At 39.3% G+C, this 24,856-nt stretch overlaps 1 protein-coding gene across 4 annotated transcripts in view; it reads left to right on the forward strand.

The window, feature by feature from the left end:
* The window catches only part of slc2a9l2 (solute carrier family 2 member 9, like 2), a 197,728-nt gene that overhangs the window by 22,609 nt on the left and 150,263 nt on the right, over positions 1-24,856 (forward strand). For 3 of the 4 annotated variants that reach the window (XM_028801819.2, XM_028801820.2, XM_028801821.2), the window contains one exon: positions 17,967-18,065. The exons of the other annotated variant lie outside the window; for it this stretch is intronic. In XM_028801819.2, coding sequence (XP_028657652.1) covers positions 17,967-18,065 — 99 coding nt within the window. The remainder of the gene's footprint in view (positions 1-17,966; positions 18,066-24,856) is intronic. 4 annotated transcript variants of the gene reach the window in all.

The following is a 24,856-nucleotide window of genomic DNA, read 5'->3' on the forward strand; positions in this document are numbered from 1 at the left end:
TGTGTACCCATTTTCTCATTGAAGTAATTTTAAAGTAACAGTCTCAATCCACTATACAAATTGTCTTCATAATTTAAAACACTTCAGTTATATCATCTTTTAATATCCTTTTGCTTAACCAAAAAGGCTCAGCTCTTTTAATCTTTCCTTATAATTCATCCCCTGCAGTCCAGGAATCAGCCTCGTCACTCTTCTCTGGACTTTTTTGTCTCTGTCTTTTTTGTAGCCTAGAGACCAAAACTGCACACAGTATTCCAGATGAGGCCTCACCAGTGTATTATAAAGCTTGGGTGAAACCTCCCTGGAAATTTATTCTGTACGTTGTGCCACATAACCTAACATTCATATCAACCTTTTTAATGGCCTCTGAACACTGTCTGAAAGATGATAGTGATGAGTCCACTACAACTCCCAAATCCTTCTCATACAGTGCAATTTTTAGACCACCTCCCATTGTGTATCCAAATCTCACATTTTTACTTCCTACGTGTAATGCTTTAGATTTGCTAGCATCAAATTTAATCTGCCACAAATCTGATCTGCCCAAGCCTGTATGCTGTCCAAGTCCCTCTGTAATGATTCAACATTACAACATTATCTGCCAATCCACATAGTTTGGTATTATCTGCATTTAATCACCTTGTTGGTTATATTCCTATACAAATCTATCTATCTATCTATCTATCTATCTATCTATCTATCTATCTATCTATCTATCTATCTATCTATCTATCTATCTATCTATCTATCTATCTATCTATCTATCTATCTATCTATCTATCTATCTATCTATCTATCTATCTTTCTTTCTTTCTTTCCATGACTTTCTTGATATTTTTCTTTATAATTTAAAAACAGAATAAGAATCTGAAAATCTAACAACATGACATTAAAGTTCGATAAATTCTGAAAAGAATAATATCAAACATATATATGTAGGTTTTAAAATAAGCCTGATTTAAAGCGTGACAAAAAAGTGACGTAAAAATGTGACATAAAATCGTTGTACTTTTAGGCTTAGGATTACATATATATATATATATATATATATATATATATATATATATATATATATATATATATATCTATACATATATATATATATATATATATATATATATATATATATATATATATATACAGTGGGTACGGAAAGTATTCAGACCCCCTTCAATTTTTCACTCTTTGTCATATTGCAGCCATTTGCTAAAATCATTTAAATTTTTTTTTCCCTCATTAATGTACACACAGCACCCCATATTGACAGACAAAAAAAAAGAATTTTTGAAATTGTTGCAGATTTATTAAAAAAGAAAAACTGAAATATCACATGGTCCTAAGTATTCAGACCCTTTGCTCAGTATTTAGTAGAAGCACCCTTTTGAGCTAATACAGCCATGAGTCTTCTTGGGAAAGATGCAACAAGTTTTTCACACCTGGATTTGGGGATCCTCTGCCATTCCTCCTTGTAGATCCTCTCCAGTTCTGTCAGGTTGGATGGTAAACGTTGGTGGACAGCTATTTTTAGGTCTCTCCAGAGATGCTCAATTGGGTTTAAGTCAGGGCTCTGGCTGGGCCATTCAAGAACAGTCACAGAGTTGTTATGAAGCCACTCCTTCGTTATTTTAGCTGTGTGCTTAGGGTCATTGTCTTGTTGGAAGGTAAACCTTCGGCCCAGTCTGAGGTCCTTAGCACTCTGGAGAAGGTTTTTGTCCAGGATATCCCTGTACTTGGCCGCATTCATCTTTCCCTCGATTGCAACCAGTCGTCCTGTCCCTGCAGCTGAAAAACACCCCCACAGCATGATGCTGCCACCGCCATGCTTCACTGTGGGAACTATATTGGACAAGTGATGAGCAGTGCCTGGTTGTCTCCACACATACCTCTGTGCAAGACACATGACAGCCCGCATGGAGTTTGCTAAAAGACACCTGAAGGACTCTGAGATGGTGAGAAATAAGATTCTCTGGTCTGATGAGACCAAGATAGAACTTTTTGGCCTTAATTCTAAGCGGTATGTGTGGAGACAACCAGGCACTGCTCATCACTTGTCTAATACAGTCTCCACAGTGAAGCATGGCGGTGATCTGCCACTCTCCTATAAACAGACACAGCAGTCAGGGAGGGTTGTGGCCAGGTTAGTGGCCAAGTAATCCTGTTACCTGCATTTACAATGTTCCTTGCATCACCCATTAAGATCTTTTCTGTTTGCTTTGGCGGAGAGACGCAGCAGAGCTGTGAGCCTGTTGTTGCCCCAGCAACAGATAAACGTCCAGTTGTCCAGTTAGGGGAGGTCCCAAGAGAGTTTTGAAAACTCATATTTTCTTCAATCAGTGCCGCATTAATAGGAATGTTTCTTGAATGAGCATCACTGAACCACATAACAACTGCCTTTTCTACGTCTTCAAATGCAGCAGTTCGCATACGTTTGCAACCTGAGATTTTTCTTCTTTTTTTGCTCAGTCTTTCAAGAAAGTTGACAGTGTCGATGGCAAACTTCTGAATTCACTGGCAACGACTTTTTTCTTTTTGCCGCAATCAAGAACTGCAAAAGTTTAAAGTTTTTTTTTCTAATACATATGAACTGTTATCATTTTTTCATGTCTTCCATTTCTATAGGAGAGTGACAATGAGTTAAATTCCAATAGATGTTTTTCAAATGTTGATGAGCGATAAGCACAAGGTATCACTGAAAACAAAAACAGTACAAGCAAAGTTCGAAGAAAGAAATTTATTTTACAGTGTTTCTGTTTAGGGATCGTTGTGCACAACTGAGCTGCGACCACAGAACTACCTGCTCTGTGGATGATTCATTCAGGCATTTCAATGTCTTTTGGGCACTTCGTTGTAATGAAATTATCTGCTGAATGTACTTCGTAGAAACGAGATTTCTATAGACTCGTGTCATATGGGGAAACTGCCGGGACCATAAAAATACTTAATTGTAATGAAAATTTAGTTGTAAAGATATTCTTTGTAACGGAATTTTATCTGTACTTGTATTAGTTAAATCACTATTTAAAAAAAAAAAAGAATGAATTCCTCAATTTTTGACAATATATTATACCTATCTCAAACCTGCCTTTTTAAAGTAAAATTCCAGAAGTAGTTTTTCAGCAACTGCATTTCATACCATAGTCCACAGTATTTTCATTAATCACCTTAGACAATGAGTAGGTCTCTCTGGTAACGTATTAAACTTGTTTCAATCATATATAACAGGTAGAAAATTCTTTGTAAGTGGTGGTGATTGCATGTCAGAGATCCATGATAAAGTATACATTGTACCTCAAGGATCTATTCTGGGCCCACTGTTATTTTCAGTCTACATGCTCCCATTAGACATTTATTGAATCAAACTGATTACAAAAACAAACAAAAAAAAACTATAAAACTACATTTTTTTCATTTACAAACTATTGAAACATTTATTTATTCTTTTGTTTTTAACTAGATGACTAGATGACTGTAACACACCCCTAACAGAACTAAGAAAGTCATACACTACCTGAAAAACATAAATCAGCTGCAGCTAGTTCAAAATACAGCAGCAAGAATCTTAATTAGTAAAAGAAAGTCTGAGCTCATTTCTCCAGTCTTAATATTATTACATTTAGTTTCCTTTGTCATTTAGAATTCATTTTAAAAAACTTTTAATCACATACAAAGCTCTGAAAAGTCTTGCTCTGGTTTGCATATTATTACAACAGCTGTTAAGCAACAAAAATCTGAAATCTCCACAAAAAAAAAAAGCTTTTTATAACTTTTTTGTGCCATATTATAATAGATTACAGTATGCATTACAATATAATATACTTGTATAGATGTGCAGTCATTACCAACCACTTATTATTCTGTCTTTTCAGATTTTCTGCTGTGTTGTTTTGCACTTCTGCCAACTGATTAAATTTGTGACGCAAATATAGTGAATACATTCTACATTTCAGTACGCACACCTCCCTAATCAGTAATTAAGTATTCAGCTCAATTTTTATAATTAAAAAAATGCATAATTCAACAGAGTCGTCAGTTCACTCCTTCCGGTTTGGCTAATTTACACAATGTCCTGTAATCTTTCTCAGCATCCTATTACACTCCGTGTTTGTGTTTTCTTTTGATTCAGTTACCTGCAACCTCTATTAACTATGAGCCTTAAACATTCCCATTTATAGCACTAAAAAAGGTGTGCAGAGTGCATGACTAGTAGTCTTCAACATATAGACTGAAGATTTAACAAGAAAACATAATGCCAGTAGACTCTGTTATCATATGAGAAGAAAAAAAGGAAAAATCATACTTGCCAGTTTGAAAGACATTCACAGAACTTGTTTCCATTTCTGTTTACTTCTTGGAACAAGTAAAATACTATCTATCTGTCTATCTATCATCTATCTGTCTGTGCTAAAATTGCAGGTTTACCTAATGTGTACTTTTTTATGATGTGGAAGACACTGGAGTGTACAGAGAACACCCATGCACTCACAATAGATTTGATTCCTGATGCCTACAGCAGTTAATGGCACAACAGTTTTATCAAGCATGCCTGTGACTTTTTCTTAAATGAGACTTTTCACTGTCCCTTTAAAATTAACTAAGCAAGACTTTTATTTAGCATTCTTATCACTTTTTAATATGTAAGACTTTTATTAAATATTAGTTGTTCCACCAGACTTCACCCAGAAGAGTGATAAAATGAACGTTACATGCGTAAAATGCATTAAAAGCAGATCTGACACTTATGACCTCATCATCATAACAGTGTAATATTTTTTAGCACTATTTAATATCTAGTGCTTCTGAGCTTATTAAGCCTCCATAAAATTTATCTGTTAATAATTTAGAGAAACAGTAGTAGGAAAGAGCAATTTGCAGAACTGGAATGATATTCTCAGTTGTTCAGTAGTAATATTGAAATTTTATTGAGTGTATAGAAGACATCACAGTGGTAACGTACAACTTGGTCACTGACAGACAAATACTGTAAGGGTCGAGTGGCACACATGCCGTCCTCCTCCCTCCCAAGCAGCGCACCTGGAAAATCCCCACAAAGTGTCCACCTCCTCTTACTCCAGCTGTCTGAAAAGACTTTTGATTCTCCTGCCTAAGCATGGATCTCATCATAAACAGGTCATTTGTTCGCTTATTGTTTGCCTTAGAAAAAAAATTAAAATTACCTTTTTGTTAGTCATAAAATGAGAATTCAGAAAAGAGGGAATGGATTTTTGATACGATCAACCATTAAAGAGTTTTGACTGGCAAATGTAAACATTTGTGTATGCCTAAATATTTTAAAATTCTCAATAATTATTGTGGTCAGCATTAACACCTGAACTTGACATTGTTTTGTTGTGCAATTGTTTCTAGACCTTACAGAGTAACAAACACGTCAATAGCATGTTGTTTTTGAAGATATTGGGTTAAAAGACTCAAAGGTACAGTGAAAATGGCTGCTTTTAAGTGAGGTCATCTCACTTTTTTTGAAAAAGATTTTTCATTTCACTTGGTTCTTGGTGCAGTGTTGTCTCCTCCATCTTACTTTTAGATTCTTTGCCAGGGAAACACTTCACTCTTTCTGGAGTGTACTTGCCAAAATTCTCTTCTTGAAACATGGCATTAAAGAGAGTAGCTTCCAGACCCAGAACGTGTATTCTTACTCCCAAGAGAATGTGATGTCTTCCCAGTCCATAAAAAACAGAAAAGATGCATGCATCTAGTTTTCAGGAAAAAAGTAGTGTTAGGTGATAAATTTAAAGTCCTTTCAAGTTTATACATCAAATATCTACTTTTAGGTGTGTCATTTTGTCCATGAGAGAAAGTGTTTTATGTGTGAAGTTACTACAGAAAAATCTTCACATCTGTTGTTATCTGTTGTTACGTGGTAAGTCACACCATGGCAGCAGTGTACCCGTGTGTGAGTGTTGCTTGTTAATGTTGCTATTTATACAATCGAGACAGTATGACACCAGCTTGTAAAGGGTCAGGTGAGTTAGCTGAGCCTTGACAGGAGGAGGCATTCCGACCTGAGGTACTAAAATGCAAGGATGAGAATAAGAATTACAACAGCCATTTCAGTGTAAATTGGAAGGATATGGGAATTAGAGAGAAGAGGCTACTTACTGGAGAGTGATCTGAGTGTCCATGACTGTACACGTGTGCTTGAACATGGGTGTGGATTTTGAAAACCTTTCTTCTGGGTCATGACATGTATAACAACCTTTGTGAAGGCATGTTAGGTGATTGGGGGGTGTGAGTTAGTTGAGATTTAGTAAGGGATCCTAGGATGTATAAGAGGGGAGGATGAATATCTGAGGTAGTTTGTTCATCTTTGTGGTCGGCATTGAATCTGTCTTTAGTGGAGGGGTTCACCATAATACTCTTGATTTGCCCAAATGAGGTTAGGTGGAGGTGCGGTTACTCTTGGTTTATCCCCTAGAACTCATGAGAATGGGGATAAATGTGGTGAGCAGGACATTGATTCATTTGATTTTCTTTTCTTCAGTCAGTTATTCATTCTCTTGAACAACCTAGGAATAGAGATAAGGGAAAAGGACTGAGATTAGTGTTATGTTGTTAGTTATTTTGTTTTAGAAAGTCCATTTTGTCCCTCGAATAGCATGAAGATGGATGGAGAGAGAAGGACAGGAATGATTTTGTTTTTTTTCTGTTCTGGGAATGTTTTAGTTTTCATCTGTATTCAAACACATGAGAACTTTGATTTAATGGACCTAATTGTGAGATTTGTTTTCACTAAGTTAACTTTTTGGAGAGACTTTATATTTCTATATCAACTGTTTTTAATAAAGAACTGTCTATTTTTTGTAACATCTTGTCTGTCTTACTCACCCAGGTTTATCCTTAGAACAAATTAAAGATTACCCCATGGTTGAATCACTGCAAGGCAGGTGGTGGATACTGGGCATCACAAACTCAGAAGCAATATGACAGGATGTTGGTAAAGCTGTGGTTTCAGTAACGTAAAAGGGCTGTTGATAGGGGCATACATAGTGGCTTTCTGTTTTTCTGTTAAGTGTGTTCCTTATTTGCAGAAAAGGCCTTGCGGGCCTCTGAAAGTCAAGCAAAGCAGAGGAATGTTTATTTTGCCCCACACTACAGAAAGGCACACTGTTAATTTCCCCGTATGATTCTAATTGTATAGAATTTAATTCGCATATAATAATTTATACATATGGAAATAATAATGAGCAGTACTGACTCACATCAATATTGTTCCTTGGGGAATAGCGCCACATGGCAGTAGTGCCGTAACTGACGCCTCCTCACAATGCAGGTAATGTGCCTCATTTGGGACTTTGTGAGCAACTGCTCATCCAACACAAAGTCAAACTAGCGGTACTCAAGGATTCTCCGAAAAGACACAGTACCGAACGAATCCAGTCTTCGTCTCAGGTCACTGGATAATGTCCATGTCTCACAACCATATAGCAAGACAGGAAGCAACAGGACTCTAAAGACGTAGACCTTTGTACTTTTGCAGAGATATCGAGAGTGCCACACACCCCTTTCCAGTGACCTCATGACCTCCCTCAGAATCCGTCTACTGACTTCATAGGAAGAGCCACCAGAGAAATGATTGTCACTACGGAGGTAAGTAAACCTCTCAACACTCCCTCCACAGACAGACACACTACTGATGGCTGTGCCCAAGAGGTCATTAAAGGCCTGGATCTTTGTTTTTATCCAGGACACTCGGAGGCTCAGAAACTCTGACTACTCGCACAGTCTCTCGGGAGCCCCAATCAGAGCCTCCATTGACTCTGCGAAGATCACAGCATTGTTAGTAAAGTCAAGATCAGTGAATCTTTCTTTACCAACAGATGCCCCACAGCCACTGGACCCCACAACCTTACCCAACACCCATTCCATGCAAGCATTGAACAGAGAAGGAGCAAGAACACACCCCTGATATACCCCAGAATCAACTGGGAAAAACACAGAGGTTCTGCCTCCATTCTGCACAGCACTCACAGTACCAGTGTACAGGGCGGTCGTGATATCCAGCAATTTTGAGGGGATCCTGCAAAGTCTCAGGATGTCCCACAGGGCAGCTCGATCAACTGAGACTAATACTTTACAAAAATTGACAGAGGCTGCAAAGAAACTCTGCCAATATTTCTGTTTGCACTCCATGAGAACCCTCAGTGCCAGGATGTGGTTGACGGTAGACTTCTTAGGCATAAAAACAGACGGCTCTGGTTGCTGATAGGTGAGCAAGTGATCACGAATCCTATTGAGGATGAGCCTAGCAAGGACCTTTCCCGGCACCATGAGCAGTGTTATCCCCCTGTATTTGCTGCAATCCAAGCTATCAATCTTCCCTTTCCAGATAGGGACGATAAGACCTGTTTTCTTGTCAGTAGGGATGACGCCCATCTGCCAAATGGAAGCAAAGATTGCTTGCAGGAGGACGGTCTTACTGCCAGCCTGGAGAAGGTCACTCCGGATACCACAGATCCCTGCAGCCTTCCCTACCCTCAGTTGGTTCACCACCTGAGCAGTTTTAGTGAGATTGGGTGATCCAGTCTAAAGAACTATGGACCCAGAGATATCCAACATCCTAGCCAGAGGATCAGCTTTAAACAGCTGTTCAAAGTAGCCAGCCTAGTGGGTCAGTACTGCAGTGCCATTCATAAGGACCATTCCATCAGCCGTCCTGACCGTGACTCTCCGAGGAACAGATTCAGATGTGTGTATACTTCGATTTCTCTGTAAGCAGGACGTCGGTCACTAGACCATAGATGGTGTGTCAGCTTCTCACAGATTCTTCTAACAATTGCCTCCTTATCTGCCCTTAGAGCCCTCATAGCCATCCTTCTCAGTTACCGGTACAGTATCTGTGAAAGCTGTGCACTTTGACTTCAAGAGGATGTGGTCGATCTCTTTCACTGCACCACCAGTATTGGAGTACCAAGTCCAATGATGAGGCACAGGACACTGGAACCAGGATCCAGCAATCCACAATCCCTGACCTTTTGCAAAGTCAAGGAATATAGAGCCATTTTCACCATTGTCGCCAGACTCATGGGGACCGACACAATCTTCATAGCCAGCCCTGTCAGTGCCAGTGGTCGCATTGAAGTCACCCATGACCAGAGGAGTGTCACCTTGCAGGCACCCATCAACCACCGAGAGAAGTTGTGAATAAAATGTCTCCCTCACAGAGACATCATTCAATGCAGTCGTTACATACACTGAGACAACAGACAAGGCACATAGAGAGTGCCTTAATGTGAGTCTCATAATACGGTCGTTGAAAGGAGGGACATCGGACACCATTGGAAGGTGCTGATCTTCCACAGCAACAGCTACTCCCTGAATATGACAGCCATCAGAGCGACCAGACCAATAAAATGTGTACCCACCTACAGAGATCTGGCCAGTCCCAGGTCTGCACACCTCAGAGAGTGCTGCCACTGAAATGCAGAATTTATGAAGCTCCTCCGACAACAGAGGAAGATGATCATCGTGCAAGAGAGAAAAGACATTCCACTACGTGGAAGGGCCGCATCAAATTGGGACCCGAGTGATGCCATGCAGCGGTTCAGTACCACACCAGTTCTGATCTTCAACAGGCTTGACCCTGTTTGCTCTCTGACGGTTTTGACTCTTCCAGGGATAGGGCTCCCTACGGCTTTCCCCCATCCCCTTCATAATGTTAGCAGCCTTTCTATGGGTGGCTGCAGCAGAGCTACTCCCATGGAGGACAAAAAGGAGTCCTATCTATCATCTCAGAACTGCTTGAAGGTTTTTTAATGGTGGCTGGAGTGCCAATCCTGCCACCAACCCCCATGATTTCCCTGCAAGTTGGAGGAGTGCTTGCAGGACCGGATGCAGTTTAACGTCATAGGTAGGTGACATACAGTAATAAAATACAATACAATTTATTTTTGTATATCCCAAAATCACACAAGAAGTGCCGCAATGGGCTTTAACAGGCCGTGCCTTTTGACAGCCCCCCAGCCTTGACTCTCTAAGAAGACAATGAAAAACTCCCAAAAAAACCCTTGTAGGGGAAAAAATTGAAGAAACCTTAGGAAAGGCAGTTCAAAAAGAGACTCCTTTCCAGGTAGGTTGGTGTGCAGTGGGTGTCAAAAAGAAGGGGATCAATACAATACAATACACAGAACAGAATAAATCCTCAATACAGTATAAAAATAAAAATATTACAAGTACGGAGCAGAACTTAACAGTAAATGATATCACATTATATGATTTGGATTTGTTTAGAGTCCTGGAGACCTCAGCCATCAAGCTGCCTCCCCGATTTGGCCATTCCGCAGCTAAGACAGCGCTGGGCCAGCCAATCCGATGAAAGGACCCATCTACCCGACTATCCTGTGATCCTCCATCAGGAATGACTTTACCTTAGGCAGGCAAAACAACTTGACAGGTGGTTCGTGGCACCAAGTGCCACATTTGAGTACCGAGAGGAATACGCCAGAAATCTTTTTTCATCTGGCCTATTCAATGGCCTAAGCCCATAATAATGTAGTTAGTTCACAGTTTTTTCAACATATCATGTTGGGGGCAGCTTTGTTTTTAATGTTTTCCAGCCTGTGCTTTTCCATTCTTTCAACGCATAATCTTTAACACTAGAATCCCTGAAGCCCACTATAAAACTCGTAATCACAGCCCACCTTAAATCCCTTCACACCTCTCCATCAGCGTCTTTTGTTTTGTAAATGTGTCGATCAGCACAAGTAGCCTGCTATCTAATCCCCGTCACCACCGGAGGTTATCTCGGGCAATAAGTTCTCCCAGCTCAAGTCTTCTTTATCTGAGTGTGAATTCCTTGAGTTGCATAGGGTAAATAATATATTGTTATTTGGAACAAATGCATTTCATGTGTGTTCCGTATCTACAATGATCTGTGCAAGTGTAGGATGGCAGGAAATGCGAGAAACGCAAGAAATGTTGAACAAATACCTAAAATAGAAACTTTTTTCATGTTATAGTATTAACGACAAAATTATGACATGGAGTGTTTAATGTGTGAAGACTGAAGTCAAAATATCAAATAAACACTTTCACAAAAGATACACGCATAACAAAACAAGAAAAAGAAATCGGGTTTGGGTACGACACAGATACAACCTCTTGGGTGGCGCAGCAGTAATAATCATAATCAAGAGGTCCCAGAATCGAGTGCCCTTCAGAATTACCATTAATCATTAACCATCATTAACCATTAATGTTAATACTTGTATACTGTATTTCAATTGCAATTCAATTGCATTTTCAACACAACCTCCTATGATGAATAAAAAATTTGGACGGCGTTTTCCCTCGCCTAGTCGCAGGTCACCGAGGTACCCCTCTGTAGCCAGTCCTGGAGGTGGGGCTCAATGGCGAGCACCTGGTAGCCGGGCTTGCACCCATGGGGCTCGGCCAGGCACAGCCCGAAGAGGCAGTGTGGGTCCCTCTTCCCATGGGCTCACCACCTATGGGAGGGGCCAAGGAGGTCGGGTGCAGTGTGAGTTGGGTGGTGGCCGAAGGCGTGGAACTTGCCGGTCCGATCCTCGGCTACAGAAGCTGTCTCTTGGGACGTGGAATGTCACCTCTCTGAAGGGGAAGGAGCCTGAGCTTGTGTGCGAGGTTGAGAGGTTCCGGCTAGATATAGTCGGGCTCACCTCGACGCACAGCTTGGACTCTGGAACCAATCTCCTTGAGAGGGGCTGGACTCTGTACCACTCTGGTGTTGCCCCTGGTGAGAGGCGCCGAGCGGGTGTGGGCATACTTATTAGATAGATAGATAGATAGATAGATAGATAGATAGATAGATAGATAGATAGATAGATAGATAGATAGATAGATAGATAGATAGATAGATAGATAGATAGATAGATAGATAGATACTTTATTAATCCCAAGGGGAAATTCACTTACTCCAGCAGCACCTTACTGATACAAAAAACAATATTAAATTAAAGATTGATAATAATGCAGGTAAAAACAGACAATAACTTTAAATAATGTTAACGTTTACCCCCCCGGGTGGAATTGAAGAGTCGCATAGTTTGGGGGAGGAACGATCTCCTCAGTCTGTCAGTGGAGCAGAACAGTGACAGCAGTCAGTCGCTGAAGCTGCTCCTCTGTCTAGAGATGACACTGTTTAGTGGATGCAGTGGATTTTCCATAATTGATAGGAGCTGGGGGGACAGGTCCTAACTGCTGTTTGTGTGTATGCACCGAACAGCAGTTCGGAGTAACCACCCTTTTTGGAGTCCCTGGAGGGGGTGCTAGAAGGCATACCTTCTAGGGACTCCCTCGTACTGCTGGGAGACTTCAAGGCTCACGTGGGCAATGACAGTGAGACCTGGAAGGGCGTGGTTGGGAGGAATGGCCCCCCCGATCTGAACCCGAGTGGTGTTTTGTTATTGGACTTCTGTGCTCATCACGGATTGTCCATAACAAACACCATGTTCAAGCATAGGGGTGTTCATATGTGCACTTGGCACCAGGACACCCTAGGCCTCAGTTCGATGATCTTTGTGGTCGTGTCGTTGGACTTGCGGCCACATGTCTTGGACACTCGGGTGAAGAGAGGGGCGGAGCTGTCAATTGATCACCACCTGGTGGTGAGTAGGCTTCGATGCTGGGGGAGGATGCCGGTCAGGCCTGGTAGGCCCAAACATGTTGTGATGGTCTGCTGGGAACGTCTGACAGAGTCCCCTGTCAGAAGTAGCTTCAACTCCCACCTCCGGCAGAACTTCCATGTCCCGAGAGAGGTGAGGGACATTGAGTTCTGAATGAGCCATGTTCCGTGCCTCTATTTTTGAGGCGGCTGATACCGGAGCTGTGGCCGTAAGGTGGTCAGTGCCTGTCGTGGCAGCAATCTCCGAACCCGTTGGTGGACACCGGCAGTGAGGGATGCTGTCAAGCTGAAGAAGGAGTCCTACTGGTCCCTTTTGTCCTGTGGGACTCTGGAGACAGCTAATAGGTACGGGCAGGCCAAGCGGAATGCGGCTTCGGTGGTTGCTGAGGCAAAAACTCGGGCATGGGAGGAGTTTGGGGAGGCCATGGAGAACGACTTTCGGATGGCTTCGAGGAGATTCTGGTCCACCATCCGGCGTCTCAGGAGGGGGAAGCAGTGCAGTGTCAACACTGTATATGGTGGGGATGGTGCGCTGCTGACCTCGACTCTGGGGATTCTCTGGGGAAGACCCAGGACACGCTGGAGGGACTATGTCTCCCGGCTGGCCTGGGAACGCCTCGGGATTCTCCTGGAAGAGCTAGAAGAAGTGGCCGGGGAGAGGGAAGTCTGGGTATCTCTGCTCAAGCTGCTGCCCCCGCGACCCGACCTCGGATAAGCGGAAGAGGATGGATGGATGGCTGTATTTCATTGCTGTTCCTTGTTGCACAATTATTTCTATTGATTTTTATTCATATCAACTTTTTGCTCACTGACTGCAAGTAAATATTATTGCACTCACAGCGAATTGCTGTGTTGTCTTTGCTTTATTTATGTTTTATTTTTTCTTTCTATATGCCCCATACATAGCTATCTCTTTTGGTACTTATTGTATACCAAATACTGATTTTCATTTCATTTTAACTGCCTTCCACACTTCAGTAAACTCAGAATGTGCTATGTTATTATCATGTCTAAAAATGACCAACATTCTGTATATTTATCTGTCATAGATTAGTATTGTTGTATAGTGTCTCTTGTAAAATCTCATTGTGACATTAACCCAGCCAAGGTCTTAACATATACAGTACCTGTTTCCACTAGCATGCTTTAGAATTTAATTTTATTTCTTAATTGGCCAATCAATCATAGCTCATTAACTAAGGTGGTTTCAAATTATAAAATGTCATTCTAATTATATTCAGTAAAATAGTCTTGAGGCAATAATGTACCATGCAGAGGTTATGTCCTTATATAGCTTGAAAAATAAAGAAGTACAGTCTTATGTCTTGTCTTTATGTAGCTTTTGATATCTAGTGCTATTTATCATATTCTTCATCTGACTAAATATATAAATCTTACATATACACAGAGAATTCAATTTAATGCCAATTGAAAATTTGACAGTTCCAGAGGATAAAGCCTAACATTCAGTGTTTTCTAACATTTTAAAATGTATATATAATACTGTCTTGCTTATTCAAATAATGAGGAACAGCTCTGTTAAATCTGTCATAATGAAATTTATTTGATTATTTTATTTGATTATTTGATGCTTTACTCATAGTTTTTACAGTAAGCAATAAACAACTTTGGATTGATTTAATTATGAACTGAGAGAAAAGTGTTTCCTCTTTGATACGTTGGCATTACATAGCTATAGCAATACTTTGCATTTCAAATGAGCAAATATTGTTTTTCTGATCATAAATAGTAATAACATTTAATATTCTTTTAGAGCAGCTCAAGTGCTCTCCATGCTTCCAGGATATGCTTCGGCACCGGCGATATTAATCTTCTATTAAGTAGATGTAGAAAATGGAGAGAGGTTCAAACAGTTGTACACAAAAGTTAAATGGAAAGATAAGTTGGTTTTAATTAGACATTCTGTAACATTCCATATTGGTAGACTAGTTTATTGAACAATATATGAATGGGTTACTATAAAGGACAGGAGAAACGTTTCATATCTGCAGTGTGTAAAATGAGTTAATACCCAATATTAGATATTAACCATCTTCCATTATTTATAAATTGTGTTGTGGTGTACTTTTATGGATATACTATGTAACCTTTAGTGATGCTTACTGAATTTGTTGATTATTACGTGAAACTTAGTGACTAGAATCTAAATACTTTGTAAGGGTTTTACTTGAGTCTTTTTTATAAAATTGTTGAGTTTGCAAAACAGAAATTAATCATTCTAGATATTGAAATGACATTCTGGTAACATTCTCAGAATGAAGAAATGTAATGATCTTGTGTGTGTTGTTATACTTTTTCTCATATATGGATTGCTCAGTACAAAACATTTTAATTTTTATTTTAGTCTGTACTCAGTAATTCATTTTGGGATTGAAGGGGTAAGAACAGTAGCTGTCCATAAACATTTACTTTGCTTGTTTTCATGGTATTTATTTCAGTATTTTTGTAAAATTTTTACTCTTTACAATTTTTGTAATCCTTCATTACATACATCCTTGTTTGTTTATGATTCCATTCCCTATATATTTCTTTTTGTGGATGTCTCCAGTTTTCACCTCATTGTCCCACAGACTTCATCACAAATATTATCCTAATTCTGGAGATTAATTAATCTGAACTTTTCATTATTTATGCATCTACACATTTGAATTATCCATCCATCCATTTTCCAACCCGCTGAATCCGAACACAGGGTCACGGGGGTCTGCTGGAGCCAATCCCAGCCAACACAGGGCACAAGGAAGGAAACAATCCTGGGCAGGGTGCCAACCCACCGCAGGAACATTTGAATTACATGGACATAAACGTTTAGAAATTTTATGGACTTAAATAATATGTTTATTTTACTTTTTGGTTATATTGGACATTAACTGTTCTTGTTTTTATTGTTGCTAACATTTCTGCATACCTGGAACACAGAAAAATATTCACTTTTTTAAGCAGTTTGTTGATTTTATTAAAATCAAATAACATTCCACACAAGCAAGTCAAGTTTAACAAAATCAGGTTTGAAACAAAACAACCCCCATCCATGAGAAAGAGAGCTGGGCCAACAGAGTAAAACTTTATACTAGTAAAAATAAGTAAATAGATAAATTAATAAATTAATAAAAATAAATAGAATAAAAAAGAGGGGAGAGAATCCGCTTCCTCAATTTAAATGCTTATTCTAAAATGTTGTTGATTAGATCCTGCCAGGTTTTGAAAAAGTTTTGTACAGATCCTCTAATTGAGAATTTGATTTTTTCCAATTTCAGATAATATATAACATCAGTTACCCACTGGCTTAAAAGAAGTGAGTTAGGATTCTTCCAGTCAAGCAAGATAAGTTTATGTGCTAATAGTGAAATAAAGGCAATTACAGTTTGTTTGTCCTTCTCCACTTTAAGCCCATCTGGAAGTACAGCAAACACAGCTGTTAATGGATTAGTGTTGTGATGTGAAATTTTGCATATAAGTTGATACATTTTTTGATGTCTTTATTTGTAACTTATAACACTAATGTCTATCATTGATAAGAACAGTAATGGTTTGATGGTTAAGAACCAGTTCTTTGTAATTTTACGACGGGGTTGGGGGAAGTGCCTAAAACAAGGCAAGTATGTCTCTGCAGGACCCTCTCAATCAACCCCCACAGGAAAGCCAGATTGCCTAGCTGGCAAGCTTCAGCTCAGCATATGGTTTTGGGGGCAGGTGTGAAGGTATTCTGTGCCCCATAGGTCTGAAGTATGGCTGTTTGGAATTGGCTTGTATCAGAAGCCTTTAAGTACCATGATGCCCTATTGGCTGTAGGGTTTGGAAAGAGAATCTATAAATTTGCTTGCTTTACCCCCCCCCCCCCCCCCCCCCCCCTCTTACCAACTGATAAAGGAGCATCTCACACACCATGAACTGAAAAGGACAACACAATGAAGAGCACAGCTCGGCAGCCATATTGAGACAGGCATGTGGCCTTTTCTGAAGAAAGCTGACCAAAAATGTTGACTTTTAAAGACATTTAAAGTAGCTAACATGTCTGTGTACCGCCTGAAACTATACATCATCATTTATAAGGTTGTATGTTTGCCAATATTCAAATGTACTTTGCTTATTGTTATTATTTATGGATATTATCAATAATATATTAATTATATTGTAATTTAACTCCTGCTTGTCTTTTACTACACCTAATTGCCTGAGGTTATAAATGTAACAGGGAAGGTGGGGAGAGGTTATATGGTACAATACCTTATAAACAGCAGTAAATCTTTGAGATTTGAGGCATTCTGACAAAGGCTACATATTAATAATACAAAAGGGGAAAGAAGAGTAATTTATTACTCTACCAAGACAAAACAATAAGGAGGGATTGTGACACCAAGACTGTCTTAGAGGCATTTAAAGATTCGGGTCCAAAATGATGTTAACATAGTGCACACCCAAAACATATGACCCAATGAGGCTGGAAAAACAATTGCAACATTCACAGGAAACATTTTGGACAATTTTAAATGATACAGATGTGCTTGATATATAATTTTAAATTGAATAATTGAATGCTTTGTGCATATGGAGCTCGAGTGAATTCTGTGCATTGCTACCTTTCACTCCTTTTCTGAGATGTTGAGTGAGAGATCCTTTTCTCACTGTACTCTGAGATCTTTGAAAGGGAGGGACTTTAAAATGTTTTTATATATTACGGAGATGCTGTCTGAGTCCTCAAGACTGGTGAATATTTTTTCCAGAATAGAGGTAGGTGGGAATATTGGGCAGGTTTTGTTTAACAAAGTTTCTAATTTGAAGGTAGTGAAAGAAATGTGTTGCTGGAAAGTTAAATTTGGAGTGTAATTGTTCATAGGATGTGAAGACGTTGTCTATGTACAGATCTCCAAGTGATTTAATCCCAAATGTTTTCCAAACATTAAAAACTGTGTACGTTTGAGAGGGTGGAAAAAGGTGGTTATCGTGCAGAGGGGCCACAGATAGCAAGTCTTGCTTTATTTTTTCCACATAGACGGCAAAATTTTGTTGATAAAGAGCTTTATGTTTACTTGTGATGTTTATCCCTAGGTATTCGAAAAACATACAGTCTTGAATGCTGTATATGATTTGTTAAGTCAGTTTTAGGAAATAAAACATTAACTGTACTATATTAAATGTAATTCATTCCCAAATGATATTTGTGTATATAATGAAAAAATCAGGTATGTCTGAAAGTAGATGTATTTTCTATCTGTCTGTCATACAGTGATTATGTGACATGAACTTCTTTATTACTGTGAGCTCAATTTGTGCATTTTAAACAAGATAAATATAGGGAAAGTAGAATGACCATAATTTTTTATTCTTTCAGGGGTGGACCTGGCATCTTTTGATTGCTTCAATTTTTGGAGTTCTTGGTTCTTCCTTTTTATATGGGTATAATCTGTCTGTTGTCAATGCACCAGCCAGCGTAAGATATTTTTCTTTTTAATTAAAATATTTTTGCATTTTGCAGTCTCACCTGATTAGATTTTAACATAATAAAATAGGATGCTACTTTACATTTTAGATCTTTAAAAAGATTGAAAAGTATGCCCCTAAATCTGCTCTTAAGTAGTTTTTTTTGTACTATGTTCATGTGCTTAGTGGTTCTTTAGGTTATATGCCTTGTTTTCATTATATTTCTCCTAAGGCAGGGGTGTCAAACTCAATTGCACAGGGGGCCAAAAACTCAAAGCACACTTTAGGTCGAGGGCTGAACAGGATGAACATTTATTATTTATTTACAGACTAAAACTAAATGTTTTTTTGAACATAAATATGAATCGAAATAGACAGGATACAATATTATTCCAAAATAAATAAACTTAAACTTAAAATAAGTTAAAATAACTTAAAATATTTTGCTCTTCATACAAATATCTCCTGTCAAAATTATACAGATTCAAAATATTAACATGCTGCAAAAAAACTGAAAATATAGATACAAATTGTGCTCTTAAGTAAAAGTGAAAATAATAACAAATCAGAATTTCCATTTTATATGCTCTTATGCCATTTTGTCAGAGCTGGATGCTTGGCATCTTTTTTTGACAACAAGTTTGTTTATGTTTGGGGTTAGGTTCTGTGTTGTGGAGATTCTCAGGATGGACTGCAGGTGTTCATCAGTGAGATGACACCTGTGTGATGTTTTGTTAATCTTCGTCACAGAGAACAGCTTCTCACACAGATATGTGTTACCAAACATACACAAGGTTTGAGCCGCATGTAGACAGAGCCTGGGCATTGCTTCAGGAATAAAGTGAATGAACTGTGTGGGCCCCACAGTGTCATACATTGCCTTTAGTGTTCCATTACACTGAAGCTCTATCAGCTCCATCTGAATCTGTACAGGTGCAGTTTCAACGTTGACGGCAAATGGGTTGTGGAGCAGGTCGAAATTACTTTTCTGTGCTTCAAAGTCACCAAAGCGGTGTGCAAACTCAGTGCGAAGTACGCTCAGTTTATCAGCAAAGTGCATTTGGGAACACCGTGGCGCTGACTTGGTTCAACATTACTTGACAACAGGGAAAGTGAGATAAGTTGCATTGGTGCATTTGTGTCTCCCATAAGCGCAGCTTCGCTTGAAATGCCTTCACTGTATCATACATATCAGTGATCATGCGGTCCTCGTCCTAGGAGCTGAAGGTTTAAGAAGCTGAGATGAGCAGTTATGTCAGCCAGAAACGTCAACTCACATTTCCACTTTTCATCCCGCAGAACTGTGGAGTCTTTTACTTTGCAGTCCATGAACTGACAGATTTCCTCACCCAGTTCAAAAACTCTATTGAGAACTTTTCCCCGTCTTAGCCACCACACCTCTGTATGATAAGGGATGTCGCCAAGCTCTGAATTTATTTCATGCAAAAAAGACTGGAATTGGCGGTGATTTAAATCTTTGTCTCTGATAAAGTTTATGGTTTGCGTTACAGTGCTCATTACATGTTCCATTTTTAGGACTTTACTGCACAGCGTTTCCTGGTGTATGATGCAGTGATATGCTGTCAACTCACCAGTACAGTTCTCCTTCTGCATCTTTAACCGCATCCTTCCCACTAGTCCACTTTTTTCACCGCACATCGCTGGTGTTCCATCTGTTGTAAGTCCAACAAGTTTGTCCCAAGGCAGTTTCATGTTGGTTACACTTTGACATACGTCTTCAAAAATGTCTTTACCTGTCGTTGTCCAGTGCATCGATTTAATGTCCAATATTTCCTCTGTCACGTACAAACTGGAGTCCACTCCACGAATGAAGATATATGTACTTCTGTGCAGTGTCAATTGTGTCAGTACTTTCATCAACAGCAATGGAGAATACAACAAAGTCTTTGAATATTTCAGTCAACTGTGTTTTCAAATCAATGGCCACCTCACAAACCCGATCAGCAACCGTATTTCTGCTAAGGCTTACATTTGCAAACACCTGCTTTTCGTCTGGACACAAGACGTCGCACTTTCATCATGCAGCTCTTCAGAAACTCTCCCTCAGTAAATGGCCGGGCTGATTTGGCTATCTCCTCTGCCACAATAACACTTGCTTTCACAGCAGCTTCACTTTGTGATTTTGCTTTGGTGAAAACGTCTGTTGTGATGTCAGATTCCTCTTCAACTCTTCTACCTTCTGTAGCTTCTGCTTTGCATTCAGGTTTTTAAACTTGTCCTGATGTTTTGTCTTGTAGTGCCATCTTAGATTATATTCCTTAATTACAGCCATTTTACCTCCACAAATAAGAAACACCGGTTTACCGGCAATGTCAGTAAATATATACTCAGCCTCCCACCAGTTTTGAAAGGCTCTGTTTTCAGAATAAACTTTTCTCTTGGCCATTGTTACGAGATAGCTTTGATTTGAAGTCAGGTTTGTATGCATCAACAGACACTTGATTGATCTGACGTAATTGATGCGGGAATGATCACAGGTAGCCTATCGTTCGGTAAGACAGGTGTCGCGCTGTATTATGGGATTTGTAGTTTGTGTGTTATTGGCGCCATTAATAAAAGTTATAGAAAATAATCTCACGGGCTGGATATAATTGTACGCTGGGCTGGATGTGGCCCGTGGGCCTTGAGTTTGACACATATGTCCTAAGGTTTCTATAAGTCATCTCCTGGGGCCTCATGCATAACGCCATTCGTAGAATTCACATTAAAACATGGCGTACAGGCAAAAGCGGAAATGTTCGTATGCACAAATAAATCCAGATGTATAAATCTGTGCGTTCGCCAACTTCCACATTCTTCCGCTCCATAAATCCCAATCAGCATGAAAAGCAACGCACGTGCATGTGCCTGCTGCCACTCCCCAAACTCCTCCCAGAATTACGCCTCTTTGAATATGCAAATCAATATAAATAGCCCTTAAGCTCAGTGTTCTGTGAAAAGGCAATGGCAAAAGCACAGGGGAAATAGAAGAATTTCAGCAAATACCAAGTGGAGGCAAGGAAAAACGTACTATTTGTTTAAACAGTGGTATAAAAAACAAAAGGAAGTTGATCAAGTGACATAGAGTTTCGGAGAAACTTGAAAGTTCAAGTTCACAAAGTTGTACAGTGCTCAAAATAAAAAAGAAGTCAGATATCAAAGTCTCTGTGAAAAGGTGAGTCGTAGCCCACCGTCTGAGTGTCATATGAAAGCTCATTAGGTTACAGAGAAAAGAAAAAAAAATAGGGACACTTTTATTACTACATGCTTCTTAAATGGGCTTTCTCTTCTTCTGACAGGACACAGAATCCATTACATTCGTGATATTACAGCTCTCTGAATAATTTAAATACTGAGATGTATACTTGATATAATTTTCATGATGATAGGAATTATTAAACATGGGAACACGGTGGCGCAGTGATAGTGACGAACTGGCGCCCTGTCTAGAGATTGTTTTTCTTTCTCCAAATACCCAATCGCCACACAATCAGCTCTGTAATAGATGTAAAGCCATATGTAAGCTGAAAACACCAATTCTTCAAAACTTTTAAGGAACATTGAAATATCTTTGTAGTAAATGTTTAATTATTCTATCCATCTATCCTTCCAGTATTATGCCAGCCCCAGCAAGAATACAGTGCTAAGCAGGAACAACGGGGAGCCAGCTCCTTGCTAGCGCTGCGAAACTACATGTCCTCACATGTTTTATTCTTAACAATATAGATTATTTAAATGAAGTTAAAGTTTTATCTGTATAATATAATCAACATATTTTGCTGCTTTTCATCTTAAAAATGATATCGTCATTATATGTAAATACGAGCTTTATAAAGTTGCTCAGGTTGTGCAATATTATAACTGTATCGCAAGTTTACAGTGAGGTAATTGTACTTTTAAGTACAAACTAGGGAATCCCGAGACATTTTTCATTCCCACATTCCCGGGAATGAAACTTCTGTAATTCCTGGGAAAACGGGAACGGCCAAGCTTGCATATATAGCGTGTAAAAGTGTAAAAATCGATCAAGAAATAACAGAGTTATAGTTGAAAATAATTAAGGTGGCGCCATTGCTGCAGCTTGCACTTCATCAGGCAACAGCTTTGAACAGCAACTTGAAATTGCAATGCGTCAGTCTGTTGCATCCGCATTATCTGTGCCAAGAAACTTGCCATCACAGAATGATGACAAGAAACTGGATGCATCAGTAAAAGCGGAAATGGTGGTGTTTCAGCGCAACGGCAAGTGTGGGCGTTGTTTAGAACAAGTGTATCAGTATCTGATGATTGTGCCACCTACTTCAGTAGAGACAGAGCGTGCTTTGTCAGCAGCTGGCGTACTTCTGCATGAAGGTGCACTCTCGCATGGATGACCACACGCTGGACATGTTAATAATAATAATAATTCAGTACATTTATATAGTGCTTTTCTTAGTACTCAAAGCGCTATCCACACAGGGAGGAACCGGGAAGCGAACCCACAATCTTCCACAGTCTCCTTACTGGAGAGCAGCAGCACTATCACTGCACCACCTGTGAGGATGTTGTGCTTTCTATGCTCTTATTACCACAACTATAGATATATGTACTTCTATGACAGCATGAACTGCTTGTAGATAAGGTTAATCTTTTATTTGTGTCAACATATTGCAGTAGTTTTATAAAAATAAGTGTCGGTCGTTCTAAAACCGTTCACATGTGAGATGCCTGGGATTCCCGGGAATGAAATGCGGGATTCCCGAATTCCCGGGAATGGATTTCCTAGTGCAAACAGTTCTACAAGGAGCACTTGATGGACTGACTGAGTGTGTTTATAGTTCTTGGTATGAAACTGTTTTTGAACTGCGAGGTCCGTACAGGAAAGGCTCTGAAGCATTTGCCATATGAGAGCAGTTCAAATAGGCAGCATGGCTGAGGCAGCATTTGCTAAATGCTGTATACCGATAATTTTCTTTCCAATCAGCAGCTGTAGAGCTGTGATTCCACACTCAGATGCAGTGATATAAATACTCCGAGTGGTGCAGTGAGAGTAATATGGAAAAAGATGATCCACTGTGGCAACCCCTAACGGGAGCAGCTGGAAGAAAAACAAAAAGGTGCAGTGAGAGTAACAACGCTAAAGCAGCTATGGTATTTGGAATAGTTTGGCTATTCCATAGACCATTATATTGTTATAGATCAATTACAATCAGATGCCTGAAACTAATAAACGATATGCGATTAATTTAAGTGTATATGATAAAGCCGCATCAGGGATATGGATATAAAAAAGAAAGGGAAACCACACTGCTTTGATGCTGGGTTCCGACAGTTTGTAAAACCGAGTGGAGAACTTGCGTACACCAGGGTTTGAGCTACCGTGAAAATGTGAGTGGCTTTATGCCAAGTTTAGGTTTTATACATCGCGATTTGAGCGTGGAAATGGGAGTACACAACATTTTTGTGCATATGCACCAGTTATACATGAGGCCCCTGGTCTCTGTAAGCCTATATACACTGTAGAACTTCAGTTCAGCATTGTTTGTGGATGTCTTCTATGAATACCTTTTTGATTTTACTTGGTTTGCTTCTATTTTTGTTTCTAATTTTTGGATTGTGGACATTTCCCTGTCTGGCAACCCTTTTGTCATATTTTTTTCTTGTTTTTACTTTTAAAAAAATGTAAAGCCTTAAAAATTTTAAAGAACATATTTTTTTTATTTGGGGCCACATGTATAATGGTTCTAATGACCCTTTTTTGAGAGCTTTATTCACGCTTAAATAATTTTGACTTGTGCTGCCCGCAAAGCCTGCTTCTTGAGTTTGAGGCTAGGATATTCGACGTTTGTGTTTGTATAAAGTAGGGATATTAAAATACAAGAAATGTGGTAAACATTTTAAGTAAGGCTCGAATATGTGTAAATGTTTACATGGAAATTTGAACAAATAAATGCCTAATTACAGCAACTCAAAATAGGCAGATTTAATTTCTTATTTCTGGAGAATTCTCTTAGACACTGGAAAATCATGTGGATCATAGTGTGACTAGAATGAGTACTAGCATGAGAGAACGTCTCCACATTCTATTCCACGTTTTTTTCCTTATGTAGGTGGTTGGTGCTATTGCCATTAGTTTTTTTTTGTATAGTGCTCTTTACTGAGTACAGACTCAGAGTGCTGATAGAAACTGATATATTTAAACATAAATGGAAACCAGCAATATCTGTCCAATAATTAATTGATGAATTATGGCCATTTCACAGTGGAGGAGAAAAACGTTGTAAAAAGAAAGTCAAAAATAAAGTCACGGTTCTGGAGACCTTAGCCAGCTGGTCACCTACACCCGCTCCCCCTTTGTTTTCGTTACTGGAGTCTGTGTTAGCTGTCTGATCTGTTGAAAGAATCTTTCCATCCGATGATACCAACACTCATTTATCCGAGGTGACTTTTCCATAAGCAGGAGTGTAGCCTGCAGTAAAGCAGTGACACCAAGTGCCACATTCAGATACCAAAAAGAGAAAAAAATAGAGGAGGGTTAGTAACAGTTTAAAATATTGTATTACTTATATTTCTGTGCAAATGAATAACAAACAGAAATGCAGTATGCACATCTAATCTGCAGCTCTTGTCAAGGTATGCTAGACTAATGTAGTGAGTCTTCACCCTGGATTTAAAAGCTGAGACTGAAGGGGTATGTCATAAATTAGCAGGCAGATCATTCCACAGCTTTCCCTGTAACTAAAGGGCCCCTGTAACTAAAAGCTCAATTTCCCCCTGTTATTTTATTTTTTGAAATTAGCCCTAAGTTTAACTGGATGCCAG

This window comes from Erpetoichthys calabaricus, chromosome 5 (genome assembly GCF_900747795.2).
Source record: "Erpetoichthys calabaricus chromosome 5, fErpCal1.3, whole genome shotgun sequence".
NCBI lineage: Eukaryota > Metazoa > Chordata > Cladistia > Polypteriformes > Polypteridae > Erpetoichthys > Erpetoichthys calabaricus.